The sequence below is a fragment of the Dysidea avara genome, chromosome 5 (assembly GCF_963678975.1).
Source record: "Dysidea avara chromosome 5, odDysAvar1.4, whole genome shotgun sequence".
NCBI classification, from domain to species: domain Eukaryota; kingdom Metazoa; phylum Porifera; class Demospongiae; order Dictyoceratida; family Dysideidae; genus Dysidea; species Dysidea avara.
In genome coordinates, this window is record NC_089276.1 from 5,299,079 (window position 1) to 5,327,038 (window position 27,960).

The 27,960-nt window shown below is 38.5% G+C and overlaps 1 protein-coding gene across 1 annotated transcript; it reads right to left on the minus strand.

Annotated features, from left to right (window-relative positions):
• Positions 1-719: 719 nt before the first annotated feature.
• On the minus strand, positions 720-27,884 carry LOC136255484 (E3 ubiquitin-protein ligase UHRF1-like). Its single transcript, XM_066048270.1, has 18 exons — positions 27,652-27,884; positions 27,463-27,588; positions 24,959-25,024; positions 24,743-24,909; positions 24,614-24,686; positions 21,372-21,461; positions 21,187-21,236; positions 19,993-20,289; positions 16,392-16,518; positions 16,157-16,264; positions 14,297-14,401; positions 13,621-13,727; positions 10,409-10,568; positions 9,612-9,686; positions 8,901-9,054; positions 5,081-5,211; positions 1,992-2,093; positions 720-1,062 (listed from the first exon to the last, which is right to left on the minus strand). Exons 1-18 carry the CDS (start codon positions 27,802-27,804, stop codon positions 916-918), a joined length of 2,238 nt encoding a protein of 745 aa, XP_065904342.1. The 5' UTR covers positions 27,805-27,884; the 3' UTR covers positions 720-915.
• Between the last annotated feature and the right edge of the window lie 76 nt (positions 27,885-27,960).

Sequence of the window (27,960 nt, forward strand, 5' to 3'; positions counted from 1 at the left end):
GTAAGTCTGCTGCACAAAAGACATTTACATTATCCACTACCATGGCCGAAAATTGCACTACCATGGCCAAGAACCGACCATCGTAACAAACTCCAGTATTTCTTAAACCGTATCTTGGGGAAGGTGTTGCTCAGAGTAACCTCAAGCAAATGGTCAGAAAAGGAATTTTTGGTTGGTGCAGAGTACGCCATCAAAGAATTTGCTAGCATACTCAACACCCCAGAACTACGTGAAGAATTGAAGAGCATTACAAGTGAGGAATTGCACTCCTGCATCAAGAACTCCTTAGACAAAATACAGCCGACATGGACGCTAGGACTACAAGTACATGAGATAAGTGACCTTGTTGTAGGTGATATACGTTCTATTGCTGGAATAGCACCAGAAGGAAAAGAGCATGTCATGGATTTGTGGGGTCATAAAGTAGTCACCAGTCAAGAAATGATGGACAGTATTCTTAAAGAATCAGGTGGCAAGTCTAGCCTGACATTGCAGGACTTTCGTAAGATCAGCAATCTTGCATTTAATCAAAGACAACAGTTCCAAATTGATGTCACATTTAAAATGACTGAATGTTACTGGTTGGCAAATGAAGATGGAGCCATTGTTGAAGGCAGCAGAAGTCATACTAGTCAGTCCAATCATAAGTGGACATTTGGGTCACAAGTAAATAACACGGCCGACTACCCATTTTCATGGATCATCACAAATGTCAATGATTTTATAACAACCAACCATGTGAAGATATCATATCTGATTTAAACAGATTTATATGTATGTCAAATATGTACACATGTAAAACTACATACCCTTTATGACGACCACAAATACAATGTAATATATACACATATAGACAATAAGCAAGTCCTAACAGTAGAAAGGCATTTCTTGTCCTTTCAGTATATAGGCTTGGTGCTACCTCCCGGCTGTGTAGCCAGGGAAAAGATCCAGCAGAATTTTCTTCAGTGTCTGGTTCACTTGCATCTCATAATCCTCTCCAAGTGCATACCGACAATTGGGACAACTGTACACTTCAGCCTTGAATGAGCGTCCCAGGCATCCCTAGATAATGAACATGGGTGAGCAATAATTAGGTACATAAACCTGCAGTTTGTACATTTTTGTAGCAGCAATTTTCAAACCCAATATGTGTACCACTTCACACTTTTATCATCTTTTTTTCTCTTTTCAACTCAAGTACCATAACGAAACTGATAAACTCAAAAAATACTTGCTACAACCACGAAATTTTCTCACTAGACACTCTCACACACATGGTATGTGATTTGTGTGCAAACACATGATATAGTTTATTGAACATGGTTAATGTCACCAGATAGTGTGTATGTACAGTGTGACATAATAAAGTAAACTTTGACAGCTTGTGGTTTATATAACCATAGCAACACCATTAGACCACCAGTGATGTCACCAAAGCATTGAAATATTTTTCTACCTTTCTGGCTAGTGTATATCTTGTATGTACAGAGTCCATGGTACATGCATGACGTACTTATTCAATGTGTGAGTATATCAGCAAAACACATAGTTTAATAGCTCCTTTCTTAAAATTTTCTACAGTGTCAAAGGCACCATTCCCCATAGAATAGTTTAGGAATTATAACTCTATACAGCAGGAAAATGATTTGTACAGTAACTATAATGAAGGAATGATGACTATAATTTATCTTGTTTACAGAGAATTGCAGAATCTAAAGGAAGTCAACAGAAACATGACCTATCAAAGTTTTGGTTATGTAATTCGGCATATTTCAAAGTTGATAGGTCACATTTTTCGGTTGGCGCTTTATGGTTTTGTTGCAAAAGTTCTGCAAACCACTGTATACATCTACTGCATTACACACAAACAATGGGCTGGTAGACAATGCAAATGTATTCCAGGATGTTTGACTAGGGGTAAAAACATTCTATGCAAGTGGTTATTTCACACCCCTATCTTGTTAACATCAAGTCAGGTCAGCACTGCTCACCTTACACACATTGTGTCCACAAGATGTGGTCACTGGTTGAAATACAACTTCTTGACAACAAATACATTTGAATGCATCTTCCACTGCTGGTAGAAATCCTTTCTAGAATGGTGGAGATGGGAACAAGCTATAATATTGCCATACATATGTACATATGTATCTAGTTTGGTTTCTGTCTAATCTCAGAACACTTAAAAGGGCTCAAAACATCATGATCATCAATGTGTGTAGGATCGAGTACTGCTACATGTGTACAGGCAGACAACATGATTTGCAGACAACATGATTTGCAGACAACATGATTTGCAGACAACATGATTTGCAGACAACATGATTTGCAGACAACATGATTTGCACTGACCATTACACTACACGATATTCTGCCCATGAGGATATTCCAGGAGTGATGACAATAAAAACAAATTTCATTGGCCACTAGTTTCTAGAGGGCCACATTGCCTAACAGCCCATTCACACTAGTGCTACTACCTTCAAACCTTTGTAAGCCCAAATCAAATTGCTGTGTGAATCGGTCATGCTGTGCCATGCTAAGCTGGCCCAGCCCAGCACGACAAATGGGCTGGCACAGGTTGGGATACAATGTGAACGCCTTCTGGGACACTCAACTCAGTAATAATGCTGGATCTCAGCCAGGATTTTCTACTATAAAAGCATTCTACAATGTGGCTATGATGTACCGTGAGTCTGGTAGACTCCATGACAGCTATACTCTGACAATATGTTGCTGAAAGGTTAAACACGTTGGCCATAACATTGTACAGCTGATTTTATGCTTCATCAATCACTACAATTCCAGTACCTTTTTATTAAGTACCCAATCATTGTGCATTTGTCAGCTAATTGTTAATCAGCATGTACACTATTGAGCTTGTGTCAGATGCAGTAGTGTGAACTAGAGCCAATGTGAAAACTGGGAGTAACAGCACAAATGCTGTCCTTGATTACATGTCACGGCTTGTATTTGAATCCGCAAAGAAGTGTCGTTCTAAGGAATTAGCTGCTTAACCTTAGGTAAGGAGAAATAGCTAGATTATTAGGAATAGTGCAAACTCATTCAGTCGTTCTACACCTGGAGGGCACACCTTTCATCTACTACCTCTTTTAGTGCACATTGCAGTGAAATTGTACAAGAGCTACATAAGTCTTCTTGTAACAACAGTTGATATATTTCATAATGAATAGTTGCTGCATTTAAGAGCTGCTTATGCCATAACTTTGATAATAAATATACCTGCAATAGGCTAACATTAGCTGTGGCAAGTAAATACAGTATTCTAAAGGAAATATGTGTCTTAATTTTCACAGCACAATTTAATGTAATGTACATATCTCAGTATGACTGCAGAGTGAATGTCTAGTGTGATTTAGTTTGCGATAATTATAGGTTGCTAATATACACCTGCTTGATTGCATAATAGCACACCATAGAGTGATGACACATGACCAACTTCTTCTGACTAGGTGTGGCAGAACCTGCTCATGTAACACGCACGCACACACACATTACACTATACACACACACTACACACGCACACAACATACACAACATTACACTATACACACACACGCACACACACGTTACACTACACACACACACACACACACACACACACACACACACACACACACACACACACACACACACACACACACACACACATATTACACTATACACACGCACACAACATTACACTATACACACACGCACACACATTACACTATACACACGCACACAAACACAACATTACACTATACACACACACGCACACACAACATTACACTATACACACACACGCACACGCACATTACACTAAACACACATGTCTGTGCAGTACGCCACACAATTATTCCACTAGGGACCCAAAAAATGCTGCACAGAATTTGACATTTAAAATTCCAGAACACCTGCATCTAGGCAAATGCTTTAAGAAGCCAAACAGATGGGATCACTCTTCATTTACCTCCACATGGTGGAATCAACTATAAATGCCCATAGTGTAAGTGTTCTGTAAGTTAATTCTGTCTAACATTTTAGAAGCCCCTGAGCTTATCCTGTATCGTCATGCCCTTAGGTGAACAGGGACAGGGATGACTGGTCCCTCACATGCAGGTAAGATGACGTCATCACACACACATTAATGGTTGATAATATGCATATTTACACAAAATTGGAATTTTCAACTAGAGTAGGGGGGCCATAGCACATTGATAAAAAGTACTGAAACAAGCCGGAGTAGCGTACAATATTAAATCACAGTGAAATAGTAAAAAGTGTTATATCCTTACTGTGTCTTAATTGTTTTAAAATCGTACACTACTCTGGTTTGTTTCGGTACTTTTTATCAATGTGCTATGTCCCTACTCTAGTTGAAAATTCAAATTTTTTTGTGTACTTGTTTGGTTAACTTTTATTTGTAAATTATTATGACTGGTGAATCCACGCATACTGCATCAGGAGAAAATAATGGCCACACCCCAGCTATCAATTATTGTCTGAAAAGTGAAATATCCATTACACTTCATTGTCAGCTATGTTCAACCCGTTGCACAGCATTACGAATCAAGAACTGTTTGAAAACTTCTACAATCAAAGTAGCCACTATGGAAAATACAGACAATTTCTGTTATGAATGGAAGCCATCACGCGCTACCGCCAAATTGACACCTTTTACTGTCAGAAAACATGAATGGGACACAAAGGAGGACACTGGTAAGTTGCATTGACATACTGCAGTATGTCAAAAGGCACGTGTCCTGGTATCAAAGGAGGACACTGGTAAGTCGCATTGACGTACCACAGTATGCCGTGTCCTGGTATCACATAGGATGATTTTTGCATCTTGCAAGTTATATAGTGGCTTTGTGGTTACCGTTGTGTAAACAACAACTCAATAATCTAATTCCTTGTTCTACAGCGAGTAATTTGATACATAGATTATATTGTATGGTTTATAAAGCAGTTTAGAAGCAGTAGATTGGAGCTTCTACAAATATGACTGTGAGAGGGTTTTAACTAAACATTCGTACATTACATTACACGGTTGTTCTATCCCACAAACTTAACTTACAGAGCTATCCTGAGTTGCTCCTGCTAATAATTCATCCCAGATCTTCTTGTTCACATCATCCTCACCAATCAACTGCTTTATCCCCCTGCTGAGCTCATTGCGTGCTTTTTTAGCAGGGGAAGCTGCAGAATCTGACAAACAAGATAACTATGTTAACTAGCTACTATAGTATGAAAATAGTGTTTGCCTATATATGTACATGTATGTACGCATATGTACCAATCCACACATTTTACCGGTTTATTGAACACAGGGAAGGGATCTTTTTAATTTTAAAATAAAGTAGGGATCCAAGCAATAAAATGTAGTGAAACAAGAAATGAATGATGGTATTACAACATAGCTCGGTGGGAAAATTCACACATTGGCATGTTATAACAATCATTTTGTTCAATGCCAAAAGAGATTTTGCCACCGAGCTACATATATATAATAGTTATACGGGCACAATGTGGAGTCTATGAAATTTATAAACCCGAAGGCCCGGGCTGTAGCGCACGAGCGAAGCGAGGGCGCTACTAAGGGCCTGAGGGTTTATAAATTTCATAGACTCCACATTGTGCCCGTATAACTGCTCTAGACTCTATTTCACATTACACTCAGATTACTTACCTCATCCACGGCTGTTTCTGCTGTAGGCTTGGCAAAAGCGGCTGGTTTTCTTACGATAATACTAGCGCCATGGCAACTATACGTCCTCACGTGACAAAATAATTGCGCTCGTTAAATCACTACACGTGAACAACGCATAGCGATTGGACAAACCGGATTTTGAGCATGTGTTATATTGTGCGTGAAGGCGTGGAGTATATTAGAAAACAAGGTGGAGTATATGAGATTTATTACCCACCCAAAACAGCCTAAATAGAGTCTAAACTGTAATACCATCATTCATCTCATTTCACTACTTTTTATCGCTTGGATCCTACTTCATTTTTTAAGTTAATAATTTTAGTTTGTTGGTACAGCTGTACATGTGTGACTGTTCTTATCTCAAGTCAGTCTGTCGTCTACTATTCCTTATTGTTACCATGCTATTATTACAGCTAGATTAATGATGAGGTGAGGTCATCTGAGTTAGTAGGGGTGTGGTCTCTGTTCAACCATTATTAGTCAATCAAGATCATTAGTGGGCATGGTCTCTAACCTATTGTAAAGTTACAGGTATCTACTGGGTGTCCAGTACCTTTTACAGTAACGTAAGCACTTTAAATAATTTTGTGGCATCTAAATATATGCTGCTGAAGGAAAGTGTCAATGCAGAAAATTAAAGCATCAAGATGATTTCGTTGCATGAAGATGACAACCAGGTTAAAAGGAAAGACAAGGAGTAGAGGGCACATACCACTGGTGAGTTTATTATTAGGTGTAAAATGGTAGCCATGCACTGCTTTGTTTGACTTGTGATTATGGTCAGGCAGGCAGATAAAAATTCGAATTTCGGAGATTTTTAAAGTCTATATCTGGCTGCTTCCTGCCAGTGTTTTGTTTTTAATGCTGTATTTGATGTTAGTAGGGATGCCTAGACGTTAGATGGCTAATATTATTCCATAAAGCCCTAGTACTTACCGTACTGTTTGATAACCTTTCAAAGACGGAATTAATTTTGAATATGAAATAATGCATAAGTGTGTACTGTAGGCAGAGCGTCAGGCTTCTATTACTGCAGAATGGGATATTCTTATACAAACTTTCAAGCACTACACGAACATGTAAACAGTTTACACAGCACTAAAGAGTGCTTTTGATATGAAGCGATGAACGGCAGATATCGTCTTCACTGGAACTAGACAGCATTTTAATTGATACAAGTGTCCATTTAAAAATCACATGATCTATTATTGTACAAGTACACAGAAAAATTTGGAATTTTCAACTAGAGTAGGGACCATAGCACATCGATAAAAAGTGCTGAAGCAAGCTGGAGTAGTCCATGATATTAAATCACAGTAAAACAATAAGAAGTGTTATATCCCTACTGTGCATTTTGAGCACAGTAGGGATATATCACTTCTTATTGTTTTACTGTGGTTTAATATCATGCATTACTCCAACTTGTTTCAGTACTTTTTATAGATGTGCTATGGTCCCTATATACTGACTGTAGTTGAAAATTCCAAATTTTTCTGTGTACTTGTTTGTTAACTTTTTTGTAAATAATTATTATGACTGGTGAACCCACGCATACCGCATCTGGAAATGGAGCCGCGTCCCCCCGTACATCAATTATTGTCTGAAAAGTGAAGTATCCATTACACTTCGTTGTCAGCTATGTTCAACCTGTTACACAGCATTTCGGATCAAGAACTGTTCGAAAAGCACCTCTGCAATACATGCACACCAAAAGAAAGAAATGGTGCCGTGCACCCCAATTATATCAATTATCATCTGAAAAGTGAAGTATCAATTATGCTTTGTTGTTGGCTACGTTCAACCCATTACACAGCAGTACGAATCAAGAACTGTTCAAAAAGCACCTCTGTAATCAAAATAGTCACTATGAAAAATACGGACGATTTCTGTTATGAAGGGAAGCCATCATGTGCTATCACCAAATCGACCTGTCTGCAAAGATGCCCTGTCAGCAAAGATGAATGGGACACAAAGGAGGACACTGGCAAGTTCATGAAGAATGCATTGTATGTACTGCAGTATGCCAAAAGGCATCTCTCAAGCCGAAGCAACGTTGAACTGTGAAAAAATGAAGTCCGTAGCCTTAGCTGTTATCAAGTTACGCTTGTCTGAAGGCATCAGTCAGTCAGTTACTTAGTCAGTAGAAAATTCCGTTAAATCAATTTTTTTAAATTCCATAGCAACTTGTTGAAAGTGTTTCGGGTCGATCTGAAAGCTTGCTTGGGCTTAGTTTTACCTAACCAATACTGCCTCATCGTCGTCAGGGGAAATTGAGGCTGTTTTTTGGGTGATGTTATTTTGTGGGCCACGCCTACTCCTTTGTGGTCCCTACTATACAGTACTATCGTACTGTATGATACCACTCGATTCAGTAGTGCACGAGGATTCTAATGGCGCTTAGTATAAGGCCATAGCATTAAGTATGGCGAAGATATTCCTTGATTAGTGACACAGTGTACAGCCATGGCGGACATTTGATGAAGAAGGCTCTTTTCTAAGTGGTGCGATGGACGGCGTTTACTTAAATTCTTTGATGCTCGGTGCCGGAAGTTCATGGTAAGTAACGTGGTGGCTGTGGGATCTTTCTGTTGTTAATACCTGAGAAGTTATTGGAGTTTGTATAGAGATATGCATCAAAGCCTAAATATAGGCTTACAGTTGTCAAAGGGATAATTAAATCTTTGGCCAAAACCATAAAATGCACTTGTAGATATGTCTGTTCTTTTTGCTAACAGGAAAAGACTGCTCTTACTAATTTATACTGTGTCATCTCTATCCAGTTTCCTTCCTTACATTCAACAAACCCATTTATGTCAAGAACTGCATGACCAGTAATGTGTACCCATGACTGGTACAAACAGTGGGAATGAATTGCTGGAACAGACTACTGCTTCCCACTGTGGTCCCTTTGATTCACCTATGATCAATAACCATAGCAGAAATTTCATGGTTGTGGGGCACTATTATGTATGTATGTCACGTGCACTAGACCGACATTTGATGACAAACAGGATTGTGCAGTTTGGTGCAAACCAATTTAATGCATGGATGAGGTGAAACATGATACTATCTGTCAGTAATACACTGGCAGTCTACTTTCTCTATACTAACTGAATTTTATTATATAATTGTAGGTAGTGTACGTGTGAAACAAAGTAGCTACATTCAAATGCACTTTACAACTGACTTGACTTTCTCTTGCGGCTTTTCCCCTTAGTGCTGTCCCCAGATGCTTCAGCTGCTGCTGCCTGCTTGCTCTCCAGGTAGCCTTCAGGATACTGCATAACTAGGTTAAGTTTCTTGGCCATCTTTTGACCTTCCTTCTCCCAAGGAGCTGGTGACTAAAATTAAAACAAAAGATAAATAGAGAAAATCTTTAGTGATTTATTTAATTGCTAAATTTAAAGCTCATACAAAACATAGGACACACCAAACTAAATTATAGGTATACTGTTCAACAGAAAACTACATTGTACATTATGAAGTACACCATAGCTTGATCCTTTATGTGAAGACAAACCCAGAAGCCTTGTCTACTCAAAGCATAAAGAGGTACAGAATTTCATGTCACTTTAATTTTCAGTTGGCCATCATTGTACACCATCAATACATCTAGAAAATCAAATTTAACGGATGATTTATCCTAGCAGCTACAGTATTAGCCACAATATCATGCTGCAGTGGTTTTCATCAATTCAGCCATTACTTTATGGTCAGCAAATTTGTGAAGAGGTTGGCCATGAACGACATGCATCAACAAACAGTGTGGCTCAGCTAAATCATTTACACTACAGCTATGTAAATGTACTCGCATTTCTTTACCAACAAGTACATCTGGCAAAATATAGACTAATAGAAAAGATAGTCTTTATCACACTACACACCATTAAATGCTTACAGGGTCATCTCTCTTCAACAGAAACTTCCACACAAGGAAGCCAGATGATCCCTTCTGTGACCAGTACTCAACCACCTGTAGTAAACACTCTAATAATACAATCATACATTTATTGCTTAAAGTACACGCAACATGCAATTTATTGGAGTGGTACTAATAAAATTGAAATGCACGGTGTCTATTTATTGTGGCTTTAGTAACAGCAGTACTGCAGTCGTAACCATGTACATAATTATGCTGACAACAATAAAGTGACTGAATTAATATATTTGACTGTTTATTTTGGAATTGTTATCAACGCTGCTATTCATTTCTAAAAGCAGCGTGCCTATACTGAAACTGTCATGCCCGTATTAGCCCCACTTTCTGGTTTTACGTCTTATGCAGACTATTGGGTAAATGTTACACAATCATGCAAAAGTTAACTTGTTAAAGTACTAATATAGTCGCTCTGACTTGCTTATAATACAATAAAGTGAAACAGATCAATGGTATTCACCCAAACGTTAGACATCTTGTACAATCAGTAACCAAACTGGCATCTCAGTGTGCTTGATAAAACTGTAATGCTGATGAGCACAGCCATTTCTCAGGTGCAGTAGGACAACACTGCCGCTTTACTTGAGAGATTAGCATGCCCCAGTGAGTTCCTTGACTTTCCCAATTCATCCCCAAACTAGCCTATAAGCTAAAAGGTGCTGATATGGTTTAGTTCAGTTTTTTCCTAGCACTGTAAACCTTGGGTCCAAACAATTTATAGCAGTCTAAGGATTAAAGTACATAGGAATATTTATTACCTTATATATTCCATCATATCTGTTCCCCTCCTCTGGTGCATACTTGGAGATCTTCTTCTCCTTACAGTTACGCACTACCCTCACTGGTTTACCTTTTTGCCAGTCCTTAGCTTTGGCACCTTTTTCACTGATAGGAGCATCACAATTCTTTGCTAATGCCCTATAAATGGTTGAGTGTATCTTTATATAAGCTAGTAGTGTGCATATGTGTGTGTATGTGTGTGTGTCCGTATGTGTGTGTGTGTGTGTGTGTGAATAATGTGATGTGTGTGTGTGTGTGTGTGCGTGCATCCGTATTGTAAAGCAGAGATAGATCCAGGATTGTAGAAGGAGGGGTGGTATTAAGAAAAAACGTTTATAGTGGAGGGAGGGAGGGCTAATGCAAAGCAAGCTCGGCACGCTCTATCTAAGAAGGCCTAGAGGTATGTTCCCCTCTCTTCCCCCCCTCCCCATAGGAAATATTTTCTTTCTGATTATTGCAGTGGAACTTGTCTAAAGTGGTCATCTTTGGGTCAGGAATATTAGGAGAAGTAACTGTCTAACTCAATATCCTTCATAAAGCAGCCATAGGCCACAAACCAAGGTTTGATCTTTATGCAGAGGTTCCAGGGAGTACAGTATGTGCTCATGCAGGTTTAACTATATATGCATACACTTCAGTATGCCACTTACATAACAGGCATGAGCAAAGCATTAAGGATGACAAACAAGAGCCAGAACTGAGCTAGCTAGCTAGCTATATAGCCGTATACATTATCAACTGATTACATTACCCCTGTAAAGCAAAAAACAGTAGTTAATACTGTATAACTTTCCCTTTTATCTTAAAGACAGTGAACTGATAACAACCGTATAACCAGAAATTTTTGAGGGACAAAGATTTCACGGATTTCAGGAGTTAATGACAACTTTGTGAAAATATAATTGTGAAATAATTGTAGTTACATGGTTGTGCTAACCAGTTAATGTGCTTAGACCAGTACAATATGAAGCATGCTAGCCTATAAAATGGCACAAAGTAGGACTCTGTTAACGGGTGGTGAGGAAGAAAGACAGTGGTGAATTAAGCACTAGCTGTTAATATCCCTCTTTTAATGTGGTCAGTAATAAAACAATTGTGTGATATCTTCCTGCTATGAAGTGTTGAATTGCTCTGTTTGATATAGGGTTCAATTTGAGTTATATTTTAATACTAGTATTGGTACCTGCCCTACGTGCAGGACCATTTCACATTTACAATAACATGAATCAGTGCATTGGGAATGAAGCATTAAAGATCATGTCCTAAAAGTACATGTAGCATGCATAGTGATATCTTTTGCATGAACCTTATTCCACCACCATGCAAGCCTAATAGTTAAAGTGATGTGAACATGGCGTTAACTAAACAGCAGAACTGCATGAAAGCATGAAAGCTACACCAATAATTATCAAAACATGTGCAAATTATGTGGTGTTGTCCTATCATGCTGGTACTGTAATAACGTGGTCAACAAAGCAGAGTATTTAAAGCAGTATTATTTATTGTAGCTATACTGCAAGCAAAGGTTTGAGCAAAATTAGCTTAACTCACAGGTGCACACTTGATGGCTAAAGTAGTTAACAATTGGAGAAAGCACTTACTCTAATAGAACACACGGAACAAACACACAGACAAAAGACCATGCACCCAATTGGCCTGCCCATGCATGCCCTATACCTATCAAATGTGCTACTATGTACTTTTCCAATGGTCCATATGTTGTGAAGCAATACCAGGATGCTATGAACTTACTATGAGAAAAAAGTTGAGTTAGAAATTTAAAAGTGTACACCAAAAAGGTATAGAAAATGAAAAAAAAAGTTTTGTCACTGGCGGGATTCGAATCCTCACCCTACACAGCAGTAACCATAACAACTTCAGGGAGGTGCTTTACCAGCTGAGCTGTTTATCGTGTGGTTAGCAATGGAATGTAGCTGAAGTTTTCTCTACATCATGGCCTTCAACGTGCTGTAGCAGACGAAGGAATGCATGTAGAAGCTTGCAATAAACTTTGAAACGTAGCCAGACGGTGAGCATTCCATTCTACATGTGAATCATTAGTCTGACGCTGCCGACCCTATTTAGGTGCTTATAGCACCCCAAAAAGTAGGGTCTGGTCTGTCTAGAATCAAGGACTTGTGCCACTGTTACCGAAAATTGGTGTGTCCAATCAAGTTGCAGTATTGCCAATTAAATGCATTGTGGCCGCATGACATGAGTAAATACTGGGACGAAAGTCATGAAACAAAAGTTGCGTGAGTTCTTTTTGTGTCAGGGTGATAAACCAGGGACGATTTTCCATTTACAATGGGGGCCATTAAAAAGTTTACACTCTGTTTGGTTTTAACAATAACGATATTACTATTTTAACTCTCACAATTGTTAAAACAATAGTTTTAATGTATTACTAAAACAATAATTTTAACAAATCCTATTGTTAAAACAATTAGTTAAAGCAATAGTTTTAACAATTTGTATTGTTAAAAATAGTTTTATCCATTCGGATGTGCTACATACTGCATATCTTTGGTTTTGTTAAAATGATAGTTACGTTAAACTAATTGTACTTTTATAACAATTTGAATGGTCAAACTAAAGTTAAAACCAAACAGAGTATAAACTTTAATCGATGCCAGGAATGTAGCTGATTGACAATACTAATCAACAAGTACAATATGGCATACATGTGCAAGTGTGTAGTTGCAACAAGAAGCAGCTGTATTCCCGCTATGATATCACAATAAACCATTTATACTGGTATGTACAGGTATATCACCCAATCCTAGTATATATATATATACAGTAGCCATTTATAAACATGTGGTGATCTTTAATTAGAATAACATGGTAAGGCAATAGCTATATGTTTGTGTATACTGAAGACAACTGTGAGTATTAAAGCATTCATTGTAATTACAGAAGTATGAAGAAGTGCAGCTAGTTCACTCACCACCATGGCTATCACTGGCCACTTTGCGTGGGGCCTTTCGTATATCAAAGTGCTATTTGGGACTGCAGAAACTGGCTGTTATAATTGATAATTTTTTGGCAAAATTTCAATTGATATGACAAAATATTTGGCATAATAGAAAGCACATGTCAAGAATTAAGAGATTGAATTCCAAATCACACACCTTCCCCCCTAAATCTGCCCTGGTGTAGTGCAGCAGTATGCAACATAAATACTTACCTATTCATATGGGTCAGTTGCTGGTCAGATGATTGAGGTGCAGTTCTCCTGTTGCCAGACAAGTCTCGTCCACCACTACCAGTGTATGTGAACTCTTTACCACTATCCTGATCAATGAAACACATAAAACATCAATGGATGCTGCAAGCACACACACACACACACACACACGCACTACACACACACAGAGCAAAGCCTTCAGATGTCATGCTAGCATGGCCATGCTACCCATGAACCAGCACTGGGACAACAGTGAGCTACTCAGGTGCTAGGAGTCAGCACAGGCAAATCCTCCTGGGGCAGGACTAGTAACCCGAAGGAGGCTGTACCATGTCCCACAGGCAAAGGTGTGGGTACCCGAAATCCCACCAACATGCATGGACAGTTGGCATTTGCTTCCCCAGTTGACACCAGGGCACCGGGTCCCCATTTATACAGCTGGAGTAGACTAGAGCAATATTAGTTAAGTTTCTTGCTCAAGGAAACAACAACACTAATTAGACATAACCAAACATCAAACCGGGAGCCTTTCGATTACTAGGCAGATGCTCTAGCCACTTGGCCATGCTGCCTCGATACACAGACACACGCCAAACATGCAACCCCCCACCCCCACATACACAGAGTCTGAGACACAGACACACATCAGCATTATTTCCTACACCAACAGTGTTACCTTATCATCTTCATATCCACCTGATAACACAATGGAGTATGCTCCTTCATTCTCTCTACCATGAATACCCGCTACATGTGGTCGATGAACTCCAGACTCACTAACCTATGTGTACAAAGCTACAAATATCCTCACAAACCAGTGTAGCTGCTAGTAGACAGTTTCTGGTAGGTTGTTACATTAGAGTGCTTGTAACTGCATGTATTCTTTTTGTATCAGTAGTACCTTGCCCCCTAAAATGAACGATGCCCACCAAAATGCTGTCATTAAAACCACCCTTAGAAATATCATGCCCAGCAAAAAATTATAGCATGCTTTGTAGAGTGTCACTAAAACACCTGTAACATGCCGTGTTGTAACAAATTAAGGTGTACCTTTGCTGCCAGGGTCATTTCCAAGGTTCACTAAACTTATAAAATATGGAAAATACAGAAGTGTAGTAAACTGTTATTCCATCTCAGCAATGGCTGCAGGTCCATGCAAGCCAACTGCAGCAAGTCGCAGACTACCGTAGATATTCTGACTCACGTAATAGCGCAGGCAGTTTGCACTAAATGAAAACCAGCCTTTAGAGGAGTGTATTTAACTATTTGAAGTGCTCACGCTACTGTAAGAGGAAGTAGATAAATCTGTAGCTGAACTTAAAAACAATCACATAGTGACCACGTCCCTAAACAATCAGAGCACATTGCCACACCCTTAGTACGCTTCTTAATGATCTGGCTGCAGTTTTGCCAAAGAAAACAAGACATGGCAAAGCATGTATGCCCCTTAATCTATTGCGTAGCTCACACAAGATAAGCAGTGAGATCGAGATACTCTAATAAAGCAGTCTATGCCTAGTCTAAAATGTCTAACAATTCTGTACAGTCTTGTAAATGATGAGATAAGCAATGAAGCAGAAATCAGTCTGTGTCTTTCACCTTGAATCTGTGAAATACACTACCATATAGTAAAAAACTTTGGCGAATTTGGTGAATAGCATTCAATTCGCCTAAGTTTTTTTCACCAATTATTTTAGATGATCACACAAGCACATTGGATAACTAGAACTTGAGATGGAGGTCAGCTCGTACCACCACGCAATAAAGATTGAGCTGACTTTGGAGGTCTTCAAAGTGTCTCACAGTTGTAAGCACTCCTTGGGATAGCATTTCCAACCGGCTTCCCATTCATAAATCAGCTAGTTCATCGTCTCACGATGGATTTGGCCAAATACTTTGATATACGTGATAACCTCTGCTACTGAAAAAGTAAAGTACTGTCGCTCTTGGCATCGCAGGAGACAGCAAAGCACGCCTTTGTTAGCACGTCGTTAGATCAGTAGCTACAAAAGTACTACTACAAAAACAACGCTAGCTACCTATACACTTAATACACTACTTAACTGATGAGTTGACACTTTGTCGTTATCTTTACGTACCATACAGTGAAAACTTTAGCAGTAAAAACTTTGGCGAATATTATTTCATCCGCCAAAGTTTTTTCTGCCAATTTTTTCAACAGCGGGGTTTCGTCACACTTTTTTACTGCCAAAGTTTTTTACTATACGGTAAGTCAAATGTGCTGAATGATAATTATTCACATAACAGTATCTTACAAGATTCTACAATGTACAACATAACTTGCTTTTAATCTGAACAGTGGCATACACATAGCACAACAGCAGCAAAGTGACTGTTCTATTAGAGTGTTTGAAACATCTTGAGTCACTGCATCAACTATGTGTTGCACTTTATTTAGAATTTCACACTACAACACATGCATTTAAGGTACATTATCTACTTAATTAGTTTCACAAGCCAGACATTTGTCTGTGCATGCATGGAGATTAAAAACAATTGTGTAGTGTTGACTCACTTGTACTCTAAACTTCCACAGTGTTCCAACAGGTACACCTGGGATGGCACCAAAGTGGTTGGATGGCACAATGGTACACACTTTAGTCCTGCCAACACAAGCCATTCCCTGCACAGTACACACAGGATAAATATACAGGTAAAATCCACAAGCACATTGTACAGAAAACATATGACAGAGTATCAAGCAAAGCCAGATCAAGATGCATACTTTTAGCTGTTAGCACAATGCTCACCTTTCCCCAATCTCTAGTACAATCTTTATTAATGTTAGACATCATCTTAGATTTCTTCTTGCTCATCTTCAGTTTTTCTCCAGCAGTAACCACCGCACTGGTATCATTCTTGCAGTCTGGACAAAACCTGAAAGGTATAAAAATTGCTAATTTAAAAATGAAGTAGGGATCTGTTCAATAAAAAGTAGTGAAACAAGAGATGAATGATGGCATTACAGCATAGCTCAGTGGGAAGTCTCTATTTCGGCATAGAACAAAGTAATTGTTATAGCTAATATGCCAAGGTAGGGACTTTCCCACCGAGCTATGCTGTAATACCATCATTCATCTCTTGTTTCACTACTTTTTATTGCACAGATCCCCACTTCATTTATTTAATTAACAATACTAGTTTGTTTAGTTTTTTGCTGTAGCACAGCTAGCTACAGTGTAACTTGTGACTGTTCTATTAGAATATCATACATGACTGTTGTATTAGAGTATATCTCGAGTCAGCCAAGTGGTGTGCAGCTTGCTAGGGGTGAGATCATTTTGTTTACTAAGTAAATAGTGGCTAGATTGTTAAGTGTGGTTTCCATATTTTGATGGGTGTAGTCACAAACCTATCACAAATGGGATTTTGATAGCATATCTAGCTAGTATACCTCTTATAGTAGCACCGGGCTTCTGAAATCCAGCTCTAAAATAATTCTGTGGTGACTACATATGTTGCTGAAAGAAAGTGTTGATACAGAAAATTAATGCCTCGATATGGTTTCATTGGATGAAGAAGACAAGGAGCCAGACAAAGTGTAGAGGGAAGAACACCACAAGGCACATCCCACTGGTGAGTTTGTTATTGTGGCGTAAAATGGTGGCCGTGTGCTGCTTCGTTTGGCCTCTAGCCTTGCAACTGCATGCTACATAGTACAGTTGATCCTCACTAATCCAAACAGCTCTGTTCTCAAGTTGACAGATTAGTGAATTTGTTGGATTAGTGAACCCATTCATTATACTGTATAGAACCTAGTTCAATTATTCTAACAGAATGCAAAATACTCTAATAGAACAGTCATTTGTACTGTTTGGATTAATGAGTGTTCAGATTACTGGAGTTCGGATTAGTGAGGATCCACTGTATTAGTTTACTTGTTAGCAATCCCTATTTTTTCTTTTAAAATTTTATTCTGTAATATTGACTAGAGATCGGTAGTAAGGAAGAGTATCGAATGCCCAAGTATACCCTGTACAAATGCATTCCCACAAGTTCACCATTATGTCTCTGTTGGTTAATCAGTGTTGAATACAACTCTGCCTTGTAGAAAAGAACTGTTGATAGGCATTGAATAACACATAGTAGTTACTGTAGATACTCTCCCTAGATTTAAATTGAAACCAGGCACGCACCAAAGGCTGGCTGTGGGTACATGCCTGGTTTACTGAAACGAAGTGTCTATGTCTACCAGTATGACTTTAGGGCATGCGTCTAGTAGTGCCCCGAGCATTCGACTTTAGGGGATGCGTCTAGTAGTTGCCCCGAGCATTCGACTTTAGGGGATGCGAAAAGTAGTGTTAACGTTAGAGTTAGGGTCAGGTTCAGCTTTGGTTCCTTCTTCTTTAATAATATAGTACACCCTTGCGGTTTGCTACTATAGTTGCATTTATAAAACAAACAAAGGCAGTAGCTGGCAGCGGTGGCTCAGTGGTAGGCCCTGTGACTCAAGTGTGGAGGTCTGGGGTCGGGGATCCGCTTTAACCCAAAAAACTTTTTTTTTCCCCGTTTTACAGTACCTATTATCTAAGTTTTTTTTTTTTGGTTCACCGGTGGCAATAGCAATGGCCTTACTGAAATCTTTTTCGTAAAAGTGTGTGTGTGTGTACCTATCTACTTATGTTGTCTGTACACACCCACGTGAGCAAAATCATTTAATAATGGTAAAAACAGCTTTTACATAAAAGTAAAAGTGAAATGAAGACTGTACTAAACTTCCACACGGTAAACTTTACTCTGAGGTGGTTTCTTTTTGGCGGTCTGAAATACGGGTGTAGTGACCCTCCTCAGACTTTGTGAATTACCTTCCCTTCGGGTTTTACAGGCGTTTAACAATTGAGAAACAACAATACTAGACTACCAGAAATAGCCTATCTCTTTGAGTTGAGAAGGGGGCGTATCCCCTATGTACGTGAATGAAAATGAAGAGCAGCTCTGAGGCTTTGTTGAGAGAAAAAACACAATAGTCAAACTATAAAACAGTTTAGAAGATACTTCTGTGTGTAATATGTTGTTAAAAGCAGTTTGTTTAACAAACACTTCCTTAGCAATGCATAGCAACGAAATTGAAAAATTTCATGAATTACAAAATCCGAGAATTACAAGGCAGTGAGATTAAAATTCAAGCTCTGGCAAGTTTTTGAAAATTCTATATCCGGCCCACTTGTGTTTTGTTATATTTAATGTATTATATATATTATATGCACTAGTACTATTCCATACAAGTAATTCTTGTAAGATCTTCTCTCTAAGATGATTTCTAAAGGCAGAACTTCGAGTGGTGCATGATTTTTTTTGGGCAATCCCTACTTAAACGGCAATACCGGATTGTTTCATAAACACTGCTATCAAAACAGCTTCACTGTGTAAGCAAAATATAAACCAGCATAACTATACAATGATCAAAGTTTGTTTACGGGGGCTACTTGGAGAAGTTCAAATAAACGCTGTAAGGCCATGCAAAGATAATTATATGTTTCTGGTCCTACCAATTCCCAAAAATTGACTTGTGCTTTTTTTTTTGGTTTTTTGCAACTGTTTGATGTGGTACACTACATTTGACAGAACAAAATCTTTATATCAGAAAAAAGTGTTTACCAGACATGAAAATATTTCAACAGATATAAAATATTATAATTGTATGGTGATTGTGCAATTCATTCAACTAAAAATGACCAGGAAGGGAACCAGAAACATACGTATAATTAATTTTTATCGCCTAACTAGCTAGTGGCTTACTTGTTATGAAATGATGAACAACAGCACCTCACATTTCTTCTGTGTTTCAAAATTCTTGCCACGTGCTTAATTTTGATTGTGGGTTTAACCACGCGAGTTATATACAGTCTAGATAGAAAATTCAATAGCAAAGCAAATGAAACTTGCTGCAAGGTGATAAGAGCAACCACCATCAAGTTATGGATAATTTTATAAAGGTATGTAAATTCGTTTCCTTACTGAAAAGGTACTTAAATGGCTAGTCTTGGCCTCACAGGGTAATACCCTTGGCATCATTATAATCCTTGTCACATCACAAGTAGAATGACATAAATTGCGTAGCCATAAGATGTACGCTTCAAAAATTACTGCTTTGTGTTAGGCATGTGTATTTGTTAAGGTTAGACCCAGTTTTCTGAACTATGCGGATTCAAGGATTAAACATTAGTGAACCCATTTTTGTTCATAATCACTACAACAGATTGTTGAGTAAGGTTTAACTACAACTGACTTGCAGTCATACAGATTTCATAAGGATGGAAACATATATACAGGGGAAATATATTACATACAGTATGCATAGTACTGTCCATACAGCTAAATATCCTACTATTGCATAGTGTGCACACTTACCATTGCTCATCTGTTGGTAATGATGTCACTGGAGGGTCCAGACACTGCATATGATAGGCATTATCACACTCATCACATAACAATGTGTTCTCAGCATCATCCTTGGAGTCACAGATACGACAATGACAATAGTAACACTTGCGTCGTGATGGCTTGTCATTGCAGTAAGGACATTCTGGAGTCTTCTTTTCTCCTTCGTCATTCTTCAGTGTCACACCAGGAGCCTTGGGGGGCTCTATTTCAAACATCTCATCCAGAAACTTTATCTCACACTCGTCAATTGAGTCAAGCCCAGTTCTATAAATACAAAACAACACAACATAGTGGAATTGCATGTACAGCCTTAGTCATACACCTCATTACTCATATCAAGAGTACGTAATGGGGAGGGAGAGCGTCAAACTGTGTTATTGGCATTGAAAAAAATGCCCATAAAGTAACCAGCATATCTTCGTTTCTAAACATGACTGTTGTTAATTACTCAGATTTAACGCCTTAAAAGTTTTGACAGGTGGAATTACAATGGCTGAAATTCCATCTATCAAAACCAATTGGCATCAATTCCATCTATATTAATTCAAATATCAGTTTCGTGTCACTTTCGCTAGTAGATTTCCAGGTTAGCTGTTTGTGTCTACGGAAAGTTCTTCTGCGTAATGTGCCATACTTTTCTCGAGTACACCATTCTTTCACTCAGTGGTCATGTATACCAAGTGCACCCATTGCGCTTATAATTAATCACCAATCAACACAAATCACTGAGTCATTTGAATGATGCCATAGGACTATATGGGTTCATTTTTCTCAGCGTATAGCACAGTTCGACACTCTCCCTCCCCATTATATACTCTTGCTCATATCTAGATAGACAAACCCGATACTTTGTTAGTAGCCCATAAGACTAATTTTAAAACAAGTGTCCAAAAACAGTGTGAGAAGGCATGGCATACCCTGCGTAACAGTAAAACTGCCGAAAGCTTACTCTATAAATGTACATTTGGTTTCATTGCAGTACCATGAAAGTGAAAGTTATCTCCTGGACCTCGTTATGCTTGTAAGACCTAGTGAACACCTTGCTTTAAAATTCAGCTATACATGTGCAGTATATAATGCAGCAACGTACCAGCATGAGGGTGCTCTATACCTACCACCCTCACAGTATCACATATTCTTAACTGCATATACACAACTCACCCTAATAATAGTTTGCAAAACAATTTCTTAGTACCTTTGTCAGTAGTATACTAATCAACATAGAAAAACACAAGTACATGCTAACAAGGTTGTACAAACTACACACACATGTACACACAGTACAGTTCGACAGACACATGTATGCACATGCTATTTGAAGAAACTTGATACCAGAAAGTATATACCTTTTTGGTGACACAGCCATCGTACCAGTATCCTCTTTGCTTGGGGTCATCACAGTTGTGATTGATCATCATCGTATCCCCCACATTGACCTGTTAATGTCAATTACCACATACATCAACAAGACACAAATTTGTAAATAAATCCCCCACCAAATTTATCTTAAACACTAGAGTATTAAATATAATGGGATACATTTTCTTAAATACACAAACTGAAACTTACCATACACGTACAAATTTTTGAGGGACATAATTTTCGTGGATTTCGTGGTTATTTGGCTGTCTGCAAAATTTTCATCCTCGAAAATTAATGTTTGTCAGGGTTAGCTCTATGCTTTCTAACAGGTAACCTCAGTGAAAAACGAGTGACCCTAAAAAATTAAACCACGAAAATCCTGAAATTTGCCAATCCGTAAAAATTACATACCTCGAAAATTTGTACGTATACAGTTACAAGAAATGGACACAAAAACTTGTGTCTTTGAGTGGCATCCCAGTATGGATGAACATGTCAAGTGTATGTATGTGTATATACACATTTCATGCATGCATCATTCAAATGGTGCTTAACTTACTGATGAAAGCATACAATAAAAAATGTATCACATACTCTCCACTAGCAAAATTTTAAGAAGGATGCATGTGTTTAAATGTTGTAATAATGACTACAGTAATATAACTATGAGTCCACAACTGGCCACAAGATGTTCGTGTAGGTGTATCAGGGGTTAATCTGGGGTAAACTATTGCCTCCCTAGGTCCTTAAACCCTTGACATGTAGTTACAAATGAAGCACTATTGTGCAAAATTCTTGGGGAAATTGAATACAAACATATGGATGTACTATCTCCACATCCGTAGTGCCAGGTGACAACACATGGATCGGATTTGCTGATTTGTCCCATTTCTAGAGCCACAGTTTTCACCTTGATCAGCACACAAACCCAGGTATAAAAATGCTACTTACAGTAGCTTTGGCTTCAATTTGAGCAGCAGTGAATAGCGTAGTAACTTAGCCTTTGTGTGACAAGGACCTTAAGTCCTGTTATAGCCTTTTACCATAATTATAGGGATATTACTGACCATGTGATCTGTGAAGGCTCGTTAATTTAAAGAGCCAAGAAGTTTCTAGTCTAAATTCAAGGGACCCGCAAGAAGCCTGGCCAGAAATGTTGCAGATTGTTGGTAAAGTCTGGACTAATTAATGATAATTAAGACCTTATGGAAATCTTGAAATCTCACTTGAAATCTTAAAAATTTTGAAATTTCGTCCCTGGTATTGTTGAGGTTGTCGATCCCTTGTCTGAATCAGTGGAGTATTACTAGATGTAATACACTACTATGGCTGAAAAGAATCATTGCTATCACTTTTGTACATAGAGAGTTTATCAAGAAGCGAGGAAGACCAAGACGAATAGTAAATGTTATCATGCATAACTTTTGAATAAAGTGCTTGTAGAACAATACACGTGTACGTTTCATTTGTTAAACTCAACAAGAGAAGCCTAATGGCACCTTGTTTTTAACCAATGAGTGAAGTACGCAGCAGTTAAAGTAGTAATAACAAATTCGCAAGACAATGTAACCCTTGGGGCGCTCCAAAGGTTAAAGATTAATTGATGGTCTTTTCTCCTAAGTTGTACAATGTATAATCAAATGAACATCACAGTAAAATTTCACCAAAATTGTGTATCTTCACACCTAATTTTCCAAATTGGGGCCACATGCTTCCAGACCCCTCTAGAACTCATGCTTTGCTTTCAGAGTTATAGTGATCCTCTCTCGAAATTCTATATAGACCCCCCTCCATTCAAACAATGCACTTTGCTCCCCCAATAGCTTACTTAATATTCTGGGTTGAGCCCTGCACGCACACACGCACACACAGAGGAGCACACTAGAGTTGCACAGTATTTGGGTACATATACTTATTGTCTCTATTGTATCTCAATCGATACAGCAATATATCGCACGATACACAATACAGTGATATATCACACGATACATAGTGGAGTATAAACATAGGCATTTGTTACTTTATTTTTGGAAATAACGAAACCCCCCCCCCCTCCCAAATGCTAAATAATGATTTAAGTGTAGAAACCAGCATCTATAATACACAATAATTTGATTCATAAGAATGTCAGTCACTAAAATGTATTATGTACATTTCTTACCTCGATACATTGATATATCATGATACACAATATTTGATATTATCTAATTCTGTATTTAAACATATAATTGGCCTCATCATATGATCGATACACATGCACACGCATGCACACACACAAAATCAAACCCACATCGCGTATATCTTTACCAATATTGGATTGCTACCTTAATACTACATATTACCCAATTTTTTCTCAGGGTTCTGCCCTGAGTAGTGACCTAAAGTTAACATGAACTGATAAGCTGTGTGTTATATTAGGGTATATTGCATGTGTATCAGTGATATATGTAAGAATTGTACTGGTCGGATTTAAGAGGGTACTGGTCGGTTTTTAGAGGTACTGGTCACTTTGAACCACTGCTGACCAGTGTGGGTAGAACCCTGCTTTCTTCAGAACTGGTGAGTCTAGAGTCTGTGGGTATACCCACTCACTCTGGAGTGGATTACAGGCATACAACTGGTGTCCTGAAATCGTTTTCCAAAACAAAATGCGTGTTTGTTTTTTAATGAGCAAAATCATGTTCTATTCTAAAAAGCAGCCTGTATGTGAGAACTAAAGACTGCATATAGCCAGTATTAACCTTCCAAGGTAGGTAAGCGTTAGGGTAGGCTTTAGGGTGGTATATTTTGTCAGGGTGAGTTCCTCAAGATGTTGTTTATCGAAATGGCCTATATGGGAAACACAATAGAAAGTGTATCTAGCCTTATCAAGGAAAAAGTGGGCATGTCCCTTACTTATGCAAAAATGAAGAGCAGCCTTGAGGCTTTTCTAGAGAAATTTATGATAGACAGGCTATAAAACAGTGTAAAAGATACTTCTGTGCACAAATTATGGTTTAAAATGGTTGCACTTCTTTAACAGTGCATATAGCAATGTAATTGATGAAATACAAAATAATTCATGAATATCCCAACACAGCCACATGTAGTGATAAGCAGATGAATACTTGGGGTCGATTTAATCATATGATTACCTAAATTTACCATGCCTACTATACTAACAATGTTTTGTGTTGAAGCTGGGTTTCGTCAAATTCAGTCACATCTAATACAACATCTTACTTACATCTTCCCAGTCACGCTTATGGCGAGCTCTTGGTCGAATATCTTTCTCTTCTAGATTTTCTTCATCTGGATAACTGCATGGAAGCCGTCAGGAAATATAACAAGGAATTCACAAAATACACTTCCTTACCCATCATATGCTATACGATAGAGGTAAGAGGGAATGTCAAAGTTTTGAGGAGATGAACTAGATAACGCTTCACTGTTGGGTTTTGTGGCTGGGGGTATGATTCTAAGTATTCGTGCTTCAAACCAAGCACCCATCTTTATGTCTCTTGCATCAACCTTTTCCCCAACCTATATACACAACACAAGTATAGTATGTAAACAAGGACTTGTTGCTCACCTTGTACAATGTGTCAATGTCTCCGGCATCAAATCCGCTATCACTACTTTCCTGTGATCCATTCTCCTAACAAGAAAACAATCAAATTCTATAACCATGGTATTCTACAAAAAGACATTCCATTTAACTACGCAAGTTTATGTACTGTATGTGTGTGCTGTTTGTACAATGTGTGTGTGTGTGTGTGTGTGTGTGTGTGTGTGTGTGTGTGTGTGTGTGTGTGTGTGTGTGTGTGTGTGTGTGTGTGCGTACGTGTACATGATACATGTGTGTGTAAAGTTTCACCTTTAATCGAGCCACACACAAAAATGTGATGTGGCAACAACTTGCAACAAGCACACACTGGTTACGTTTCAAAACAAAGTGAATTGCATGTGCATGACGTCAAGCATACAATTATTGCATCATTTTTGTCTGCCGTCTATTGGGATGTCTTTCACATACCAAGTCGTATCATTAGATTAGCCTGAATGGGCTGGGAGAAAGCTTTAAGCAAGAGTGAAATAGCTAGACTCTTGCTGGCAAGCCTGCAGACTAAATTACAATCATTTTTGGTTCGAGCATATTTGAATCAGTGCACCTTTCTTATTGATGCACCTTTTGCTTCAACTTGTGTTACTGGACACAACTTGGTAGGCTTTTAACAGCATGTGACCTTGGAAAAACCACACAACAGCACTTTTACCATGGTGTCAAACTACTTGTAAAATAACAATGAGCAAATATGACCCCAAGTGCTAAAAATAATGATAAAACACTGCTAGACAGTTATGTTGCATCCTGTCTTATTGGAATGAGATATGTACATGATTGCATCAGGAGCACATTAGCCTATTAAGCAGCATGCTCAATAAACAGGACATGTGTACCATATATTATACAAAAAGTAATGTTTTTAAAAAGTAATGTTTTTAAAAAGTCATATAAAAACACATGCTTAAGTACATCACATTACCACATCACATGAAAAGTTATAGGGAGACAGAAGGATGGTACATAACACATACATAGTAGGATATTCACAAATTATTCCAGTCGACTTGTGTAGCTTTATGTTTCAACTTGACCGCCCTTTGTTGACTTCACACAACACAACAAAGTAGTAGCCCTATGTGTCCTGTTGCATGTAATGTCAGTGCACCATGTATAGTATAAAATATTAAGAAATTCAAACAATCGAGTCCATGCTTAGGCCACTCCAGTTGGTATACCAGTTTCTGGTCCTGTTCACTCTAAAAGGGGCATGCGGGTAGACGAATTTTGTCATTATGTCATTATTGTTATACTGTTAAAATCACTATATTAAAACTCTACTGGATATAGTCTCATGCCCAGACCCCACTCACTGCGTTGAGTAGGGTCTGGTGACTTACGCTATGTTTTTGGGCCCGCCGCCATATTGTTTGCGCATTTGTATCCATAGCTATTGTCGGCCATTTTCCTAGTTCCAGCCTATCAAATCGTGTTGTACCTGAATCAAGGCATCCGATTGGTCAGGAAAGAAAAATGGCATAGGGCCCAAAACTCCTGCGAATGTCACCAGACCCTATTCAACGCAGTGGGTGGGGTCTGGGCACGAGACTATACTGGATACAGCTACATGAGTACACATGCACCAGCATGAATTATGTATATACAACAAAGTAAAACCTACAAATGCTGACAAATTTAGACACAAATCATGAATACAAAGTAAGCGGCTTCTAAAAACAAACTTTAAAAACCCAAAAACCCATATACTAAGGTTGTCACTTACAATGGACGATGTCTGCAATGACAAAATTTGATGTCATAATTGACAAAATGGCTGTTAGTGAGGGGGCTTCAAAGACTTTAGCACACAGTATTCGAAATGAATGTTATTTGTAGTTTTCTACACTTGGAACCAGGAGATAATAAAGGTAAAAAGTAGTACACGTACTGTGAAGATGCAAAACACTCCAACAAGGAAAGCAGACTGAAAATTTTAAATTAGGATACAAATAATACTATATGCCTCACCTTTGCCCTTTTTCGAATTTATAAACGCTAACGCTATCTCGTCCAATACCCTCCTGTACAAAGTCCCCACACTAGCACGGCCATTTTGTTTTGTGCCGTCAGAAAACGTCATTGTGGATATCGTCCATTAGCAACAATAACATACAATGCAACATGTGCCAATAAGTGGGTAAAGAGTATGTGCATGCGTAATGAGCAGAAAAATTGTAATAATAACAATAATGACTAATCATATTTGGCGTGGGTGGGGGACCAGAAACCAGTATACCAATTGGAGTGGCCTAATGGCCACAAATACGTTGTTAGTATGCATTCGTTTATTATGTTTTAATGTGATTTTGCTCTTGAAAATGGCAGACATTACTGTCTCACAGTCGAGAACAACATTAACACCCGGAAACGAATTCTTGGCATTCCTACGGCCGTGTATGGGGCTATTTCGAATGCCCGGGAAGTCAGTTAAAATGCACACATGGTGACACATTAATCTACACATCAATTACCTGTTCTGTCACGCCATTTTCTTTCTTGCTGGGTGAGGCTGTATCAGTCGCAACTGGCTTTACTAGAATCTGTACAATCTCATTCAAGCCCACGTCATAATCGAAAAGTGTATGCCCATCTACAAGCTGTGGACAATACACGCCGGGGTTCATTGATAAACACGAGGTGAAATTGTGCATCACACTCACCTGCTTCCCTCTGAAGAACAGACGCTGTCGTTCCGGTCCTGCGTTAAAGTGATCGACCAATTTCTCTCGAAGATCTTCAATTTTCGTTAACTTGCTCAAGTTGTCAATCCGGACATTCTTTTGCCCGTCCATACTTCTCACTTGTATCCACATCTTGACCGCCTTCTTTCTTTGCCGTAAACAGGTTTAGAGTGGTCAGCTGGTGTTTTACCGCCAAAAGTTGTGCATTATTAGTGAGATTGTACGCATGCGTATAAATCCATGCCGATGTCATCGCGGGTAAAATGTTGGCAGCTACAATTAATAACG

What these genes read in the sequence shown, in the direction of transcription:
- LOC136255484 (XM_066048270.1), bottom strand. Translation starts at nt 27,804, where the DNA reads ATGTGGATACAAGTGAGAAGTATGGACGGGCAAAAGAATGTCCGGATT. An exon ending in GTACTAGAGATTGGGGAAAG is followed by an intron (nt 16,265 to 16,391) that starts GTGAGCATTGTG and finishes TGTACTGTGCAG; the next exon opens with GGAATGGCTTGTGTTGGCAG. An exon ending in GTGGACACAATGTGTGTAAG is followed by an intron (nt 1,063 to 1,991) that starts GTGAGCAGTGCT and finishes TTCATTATCTAG; the next exon opens with GGATGCCTGGGACGCTCATT.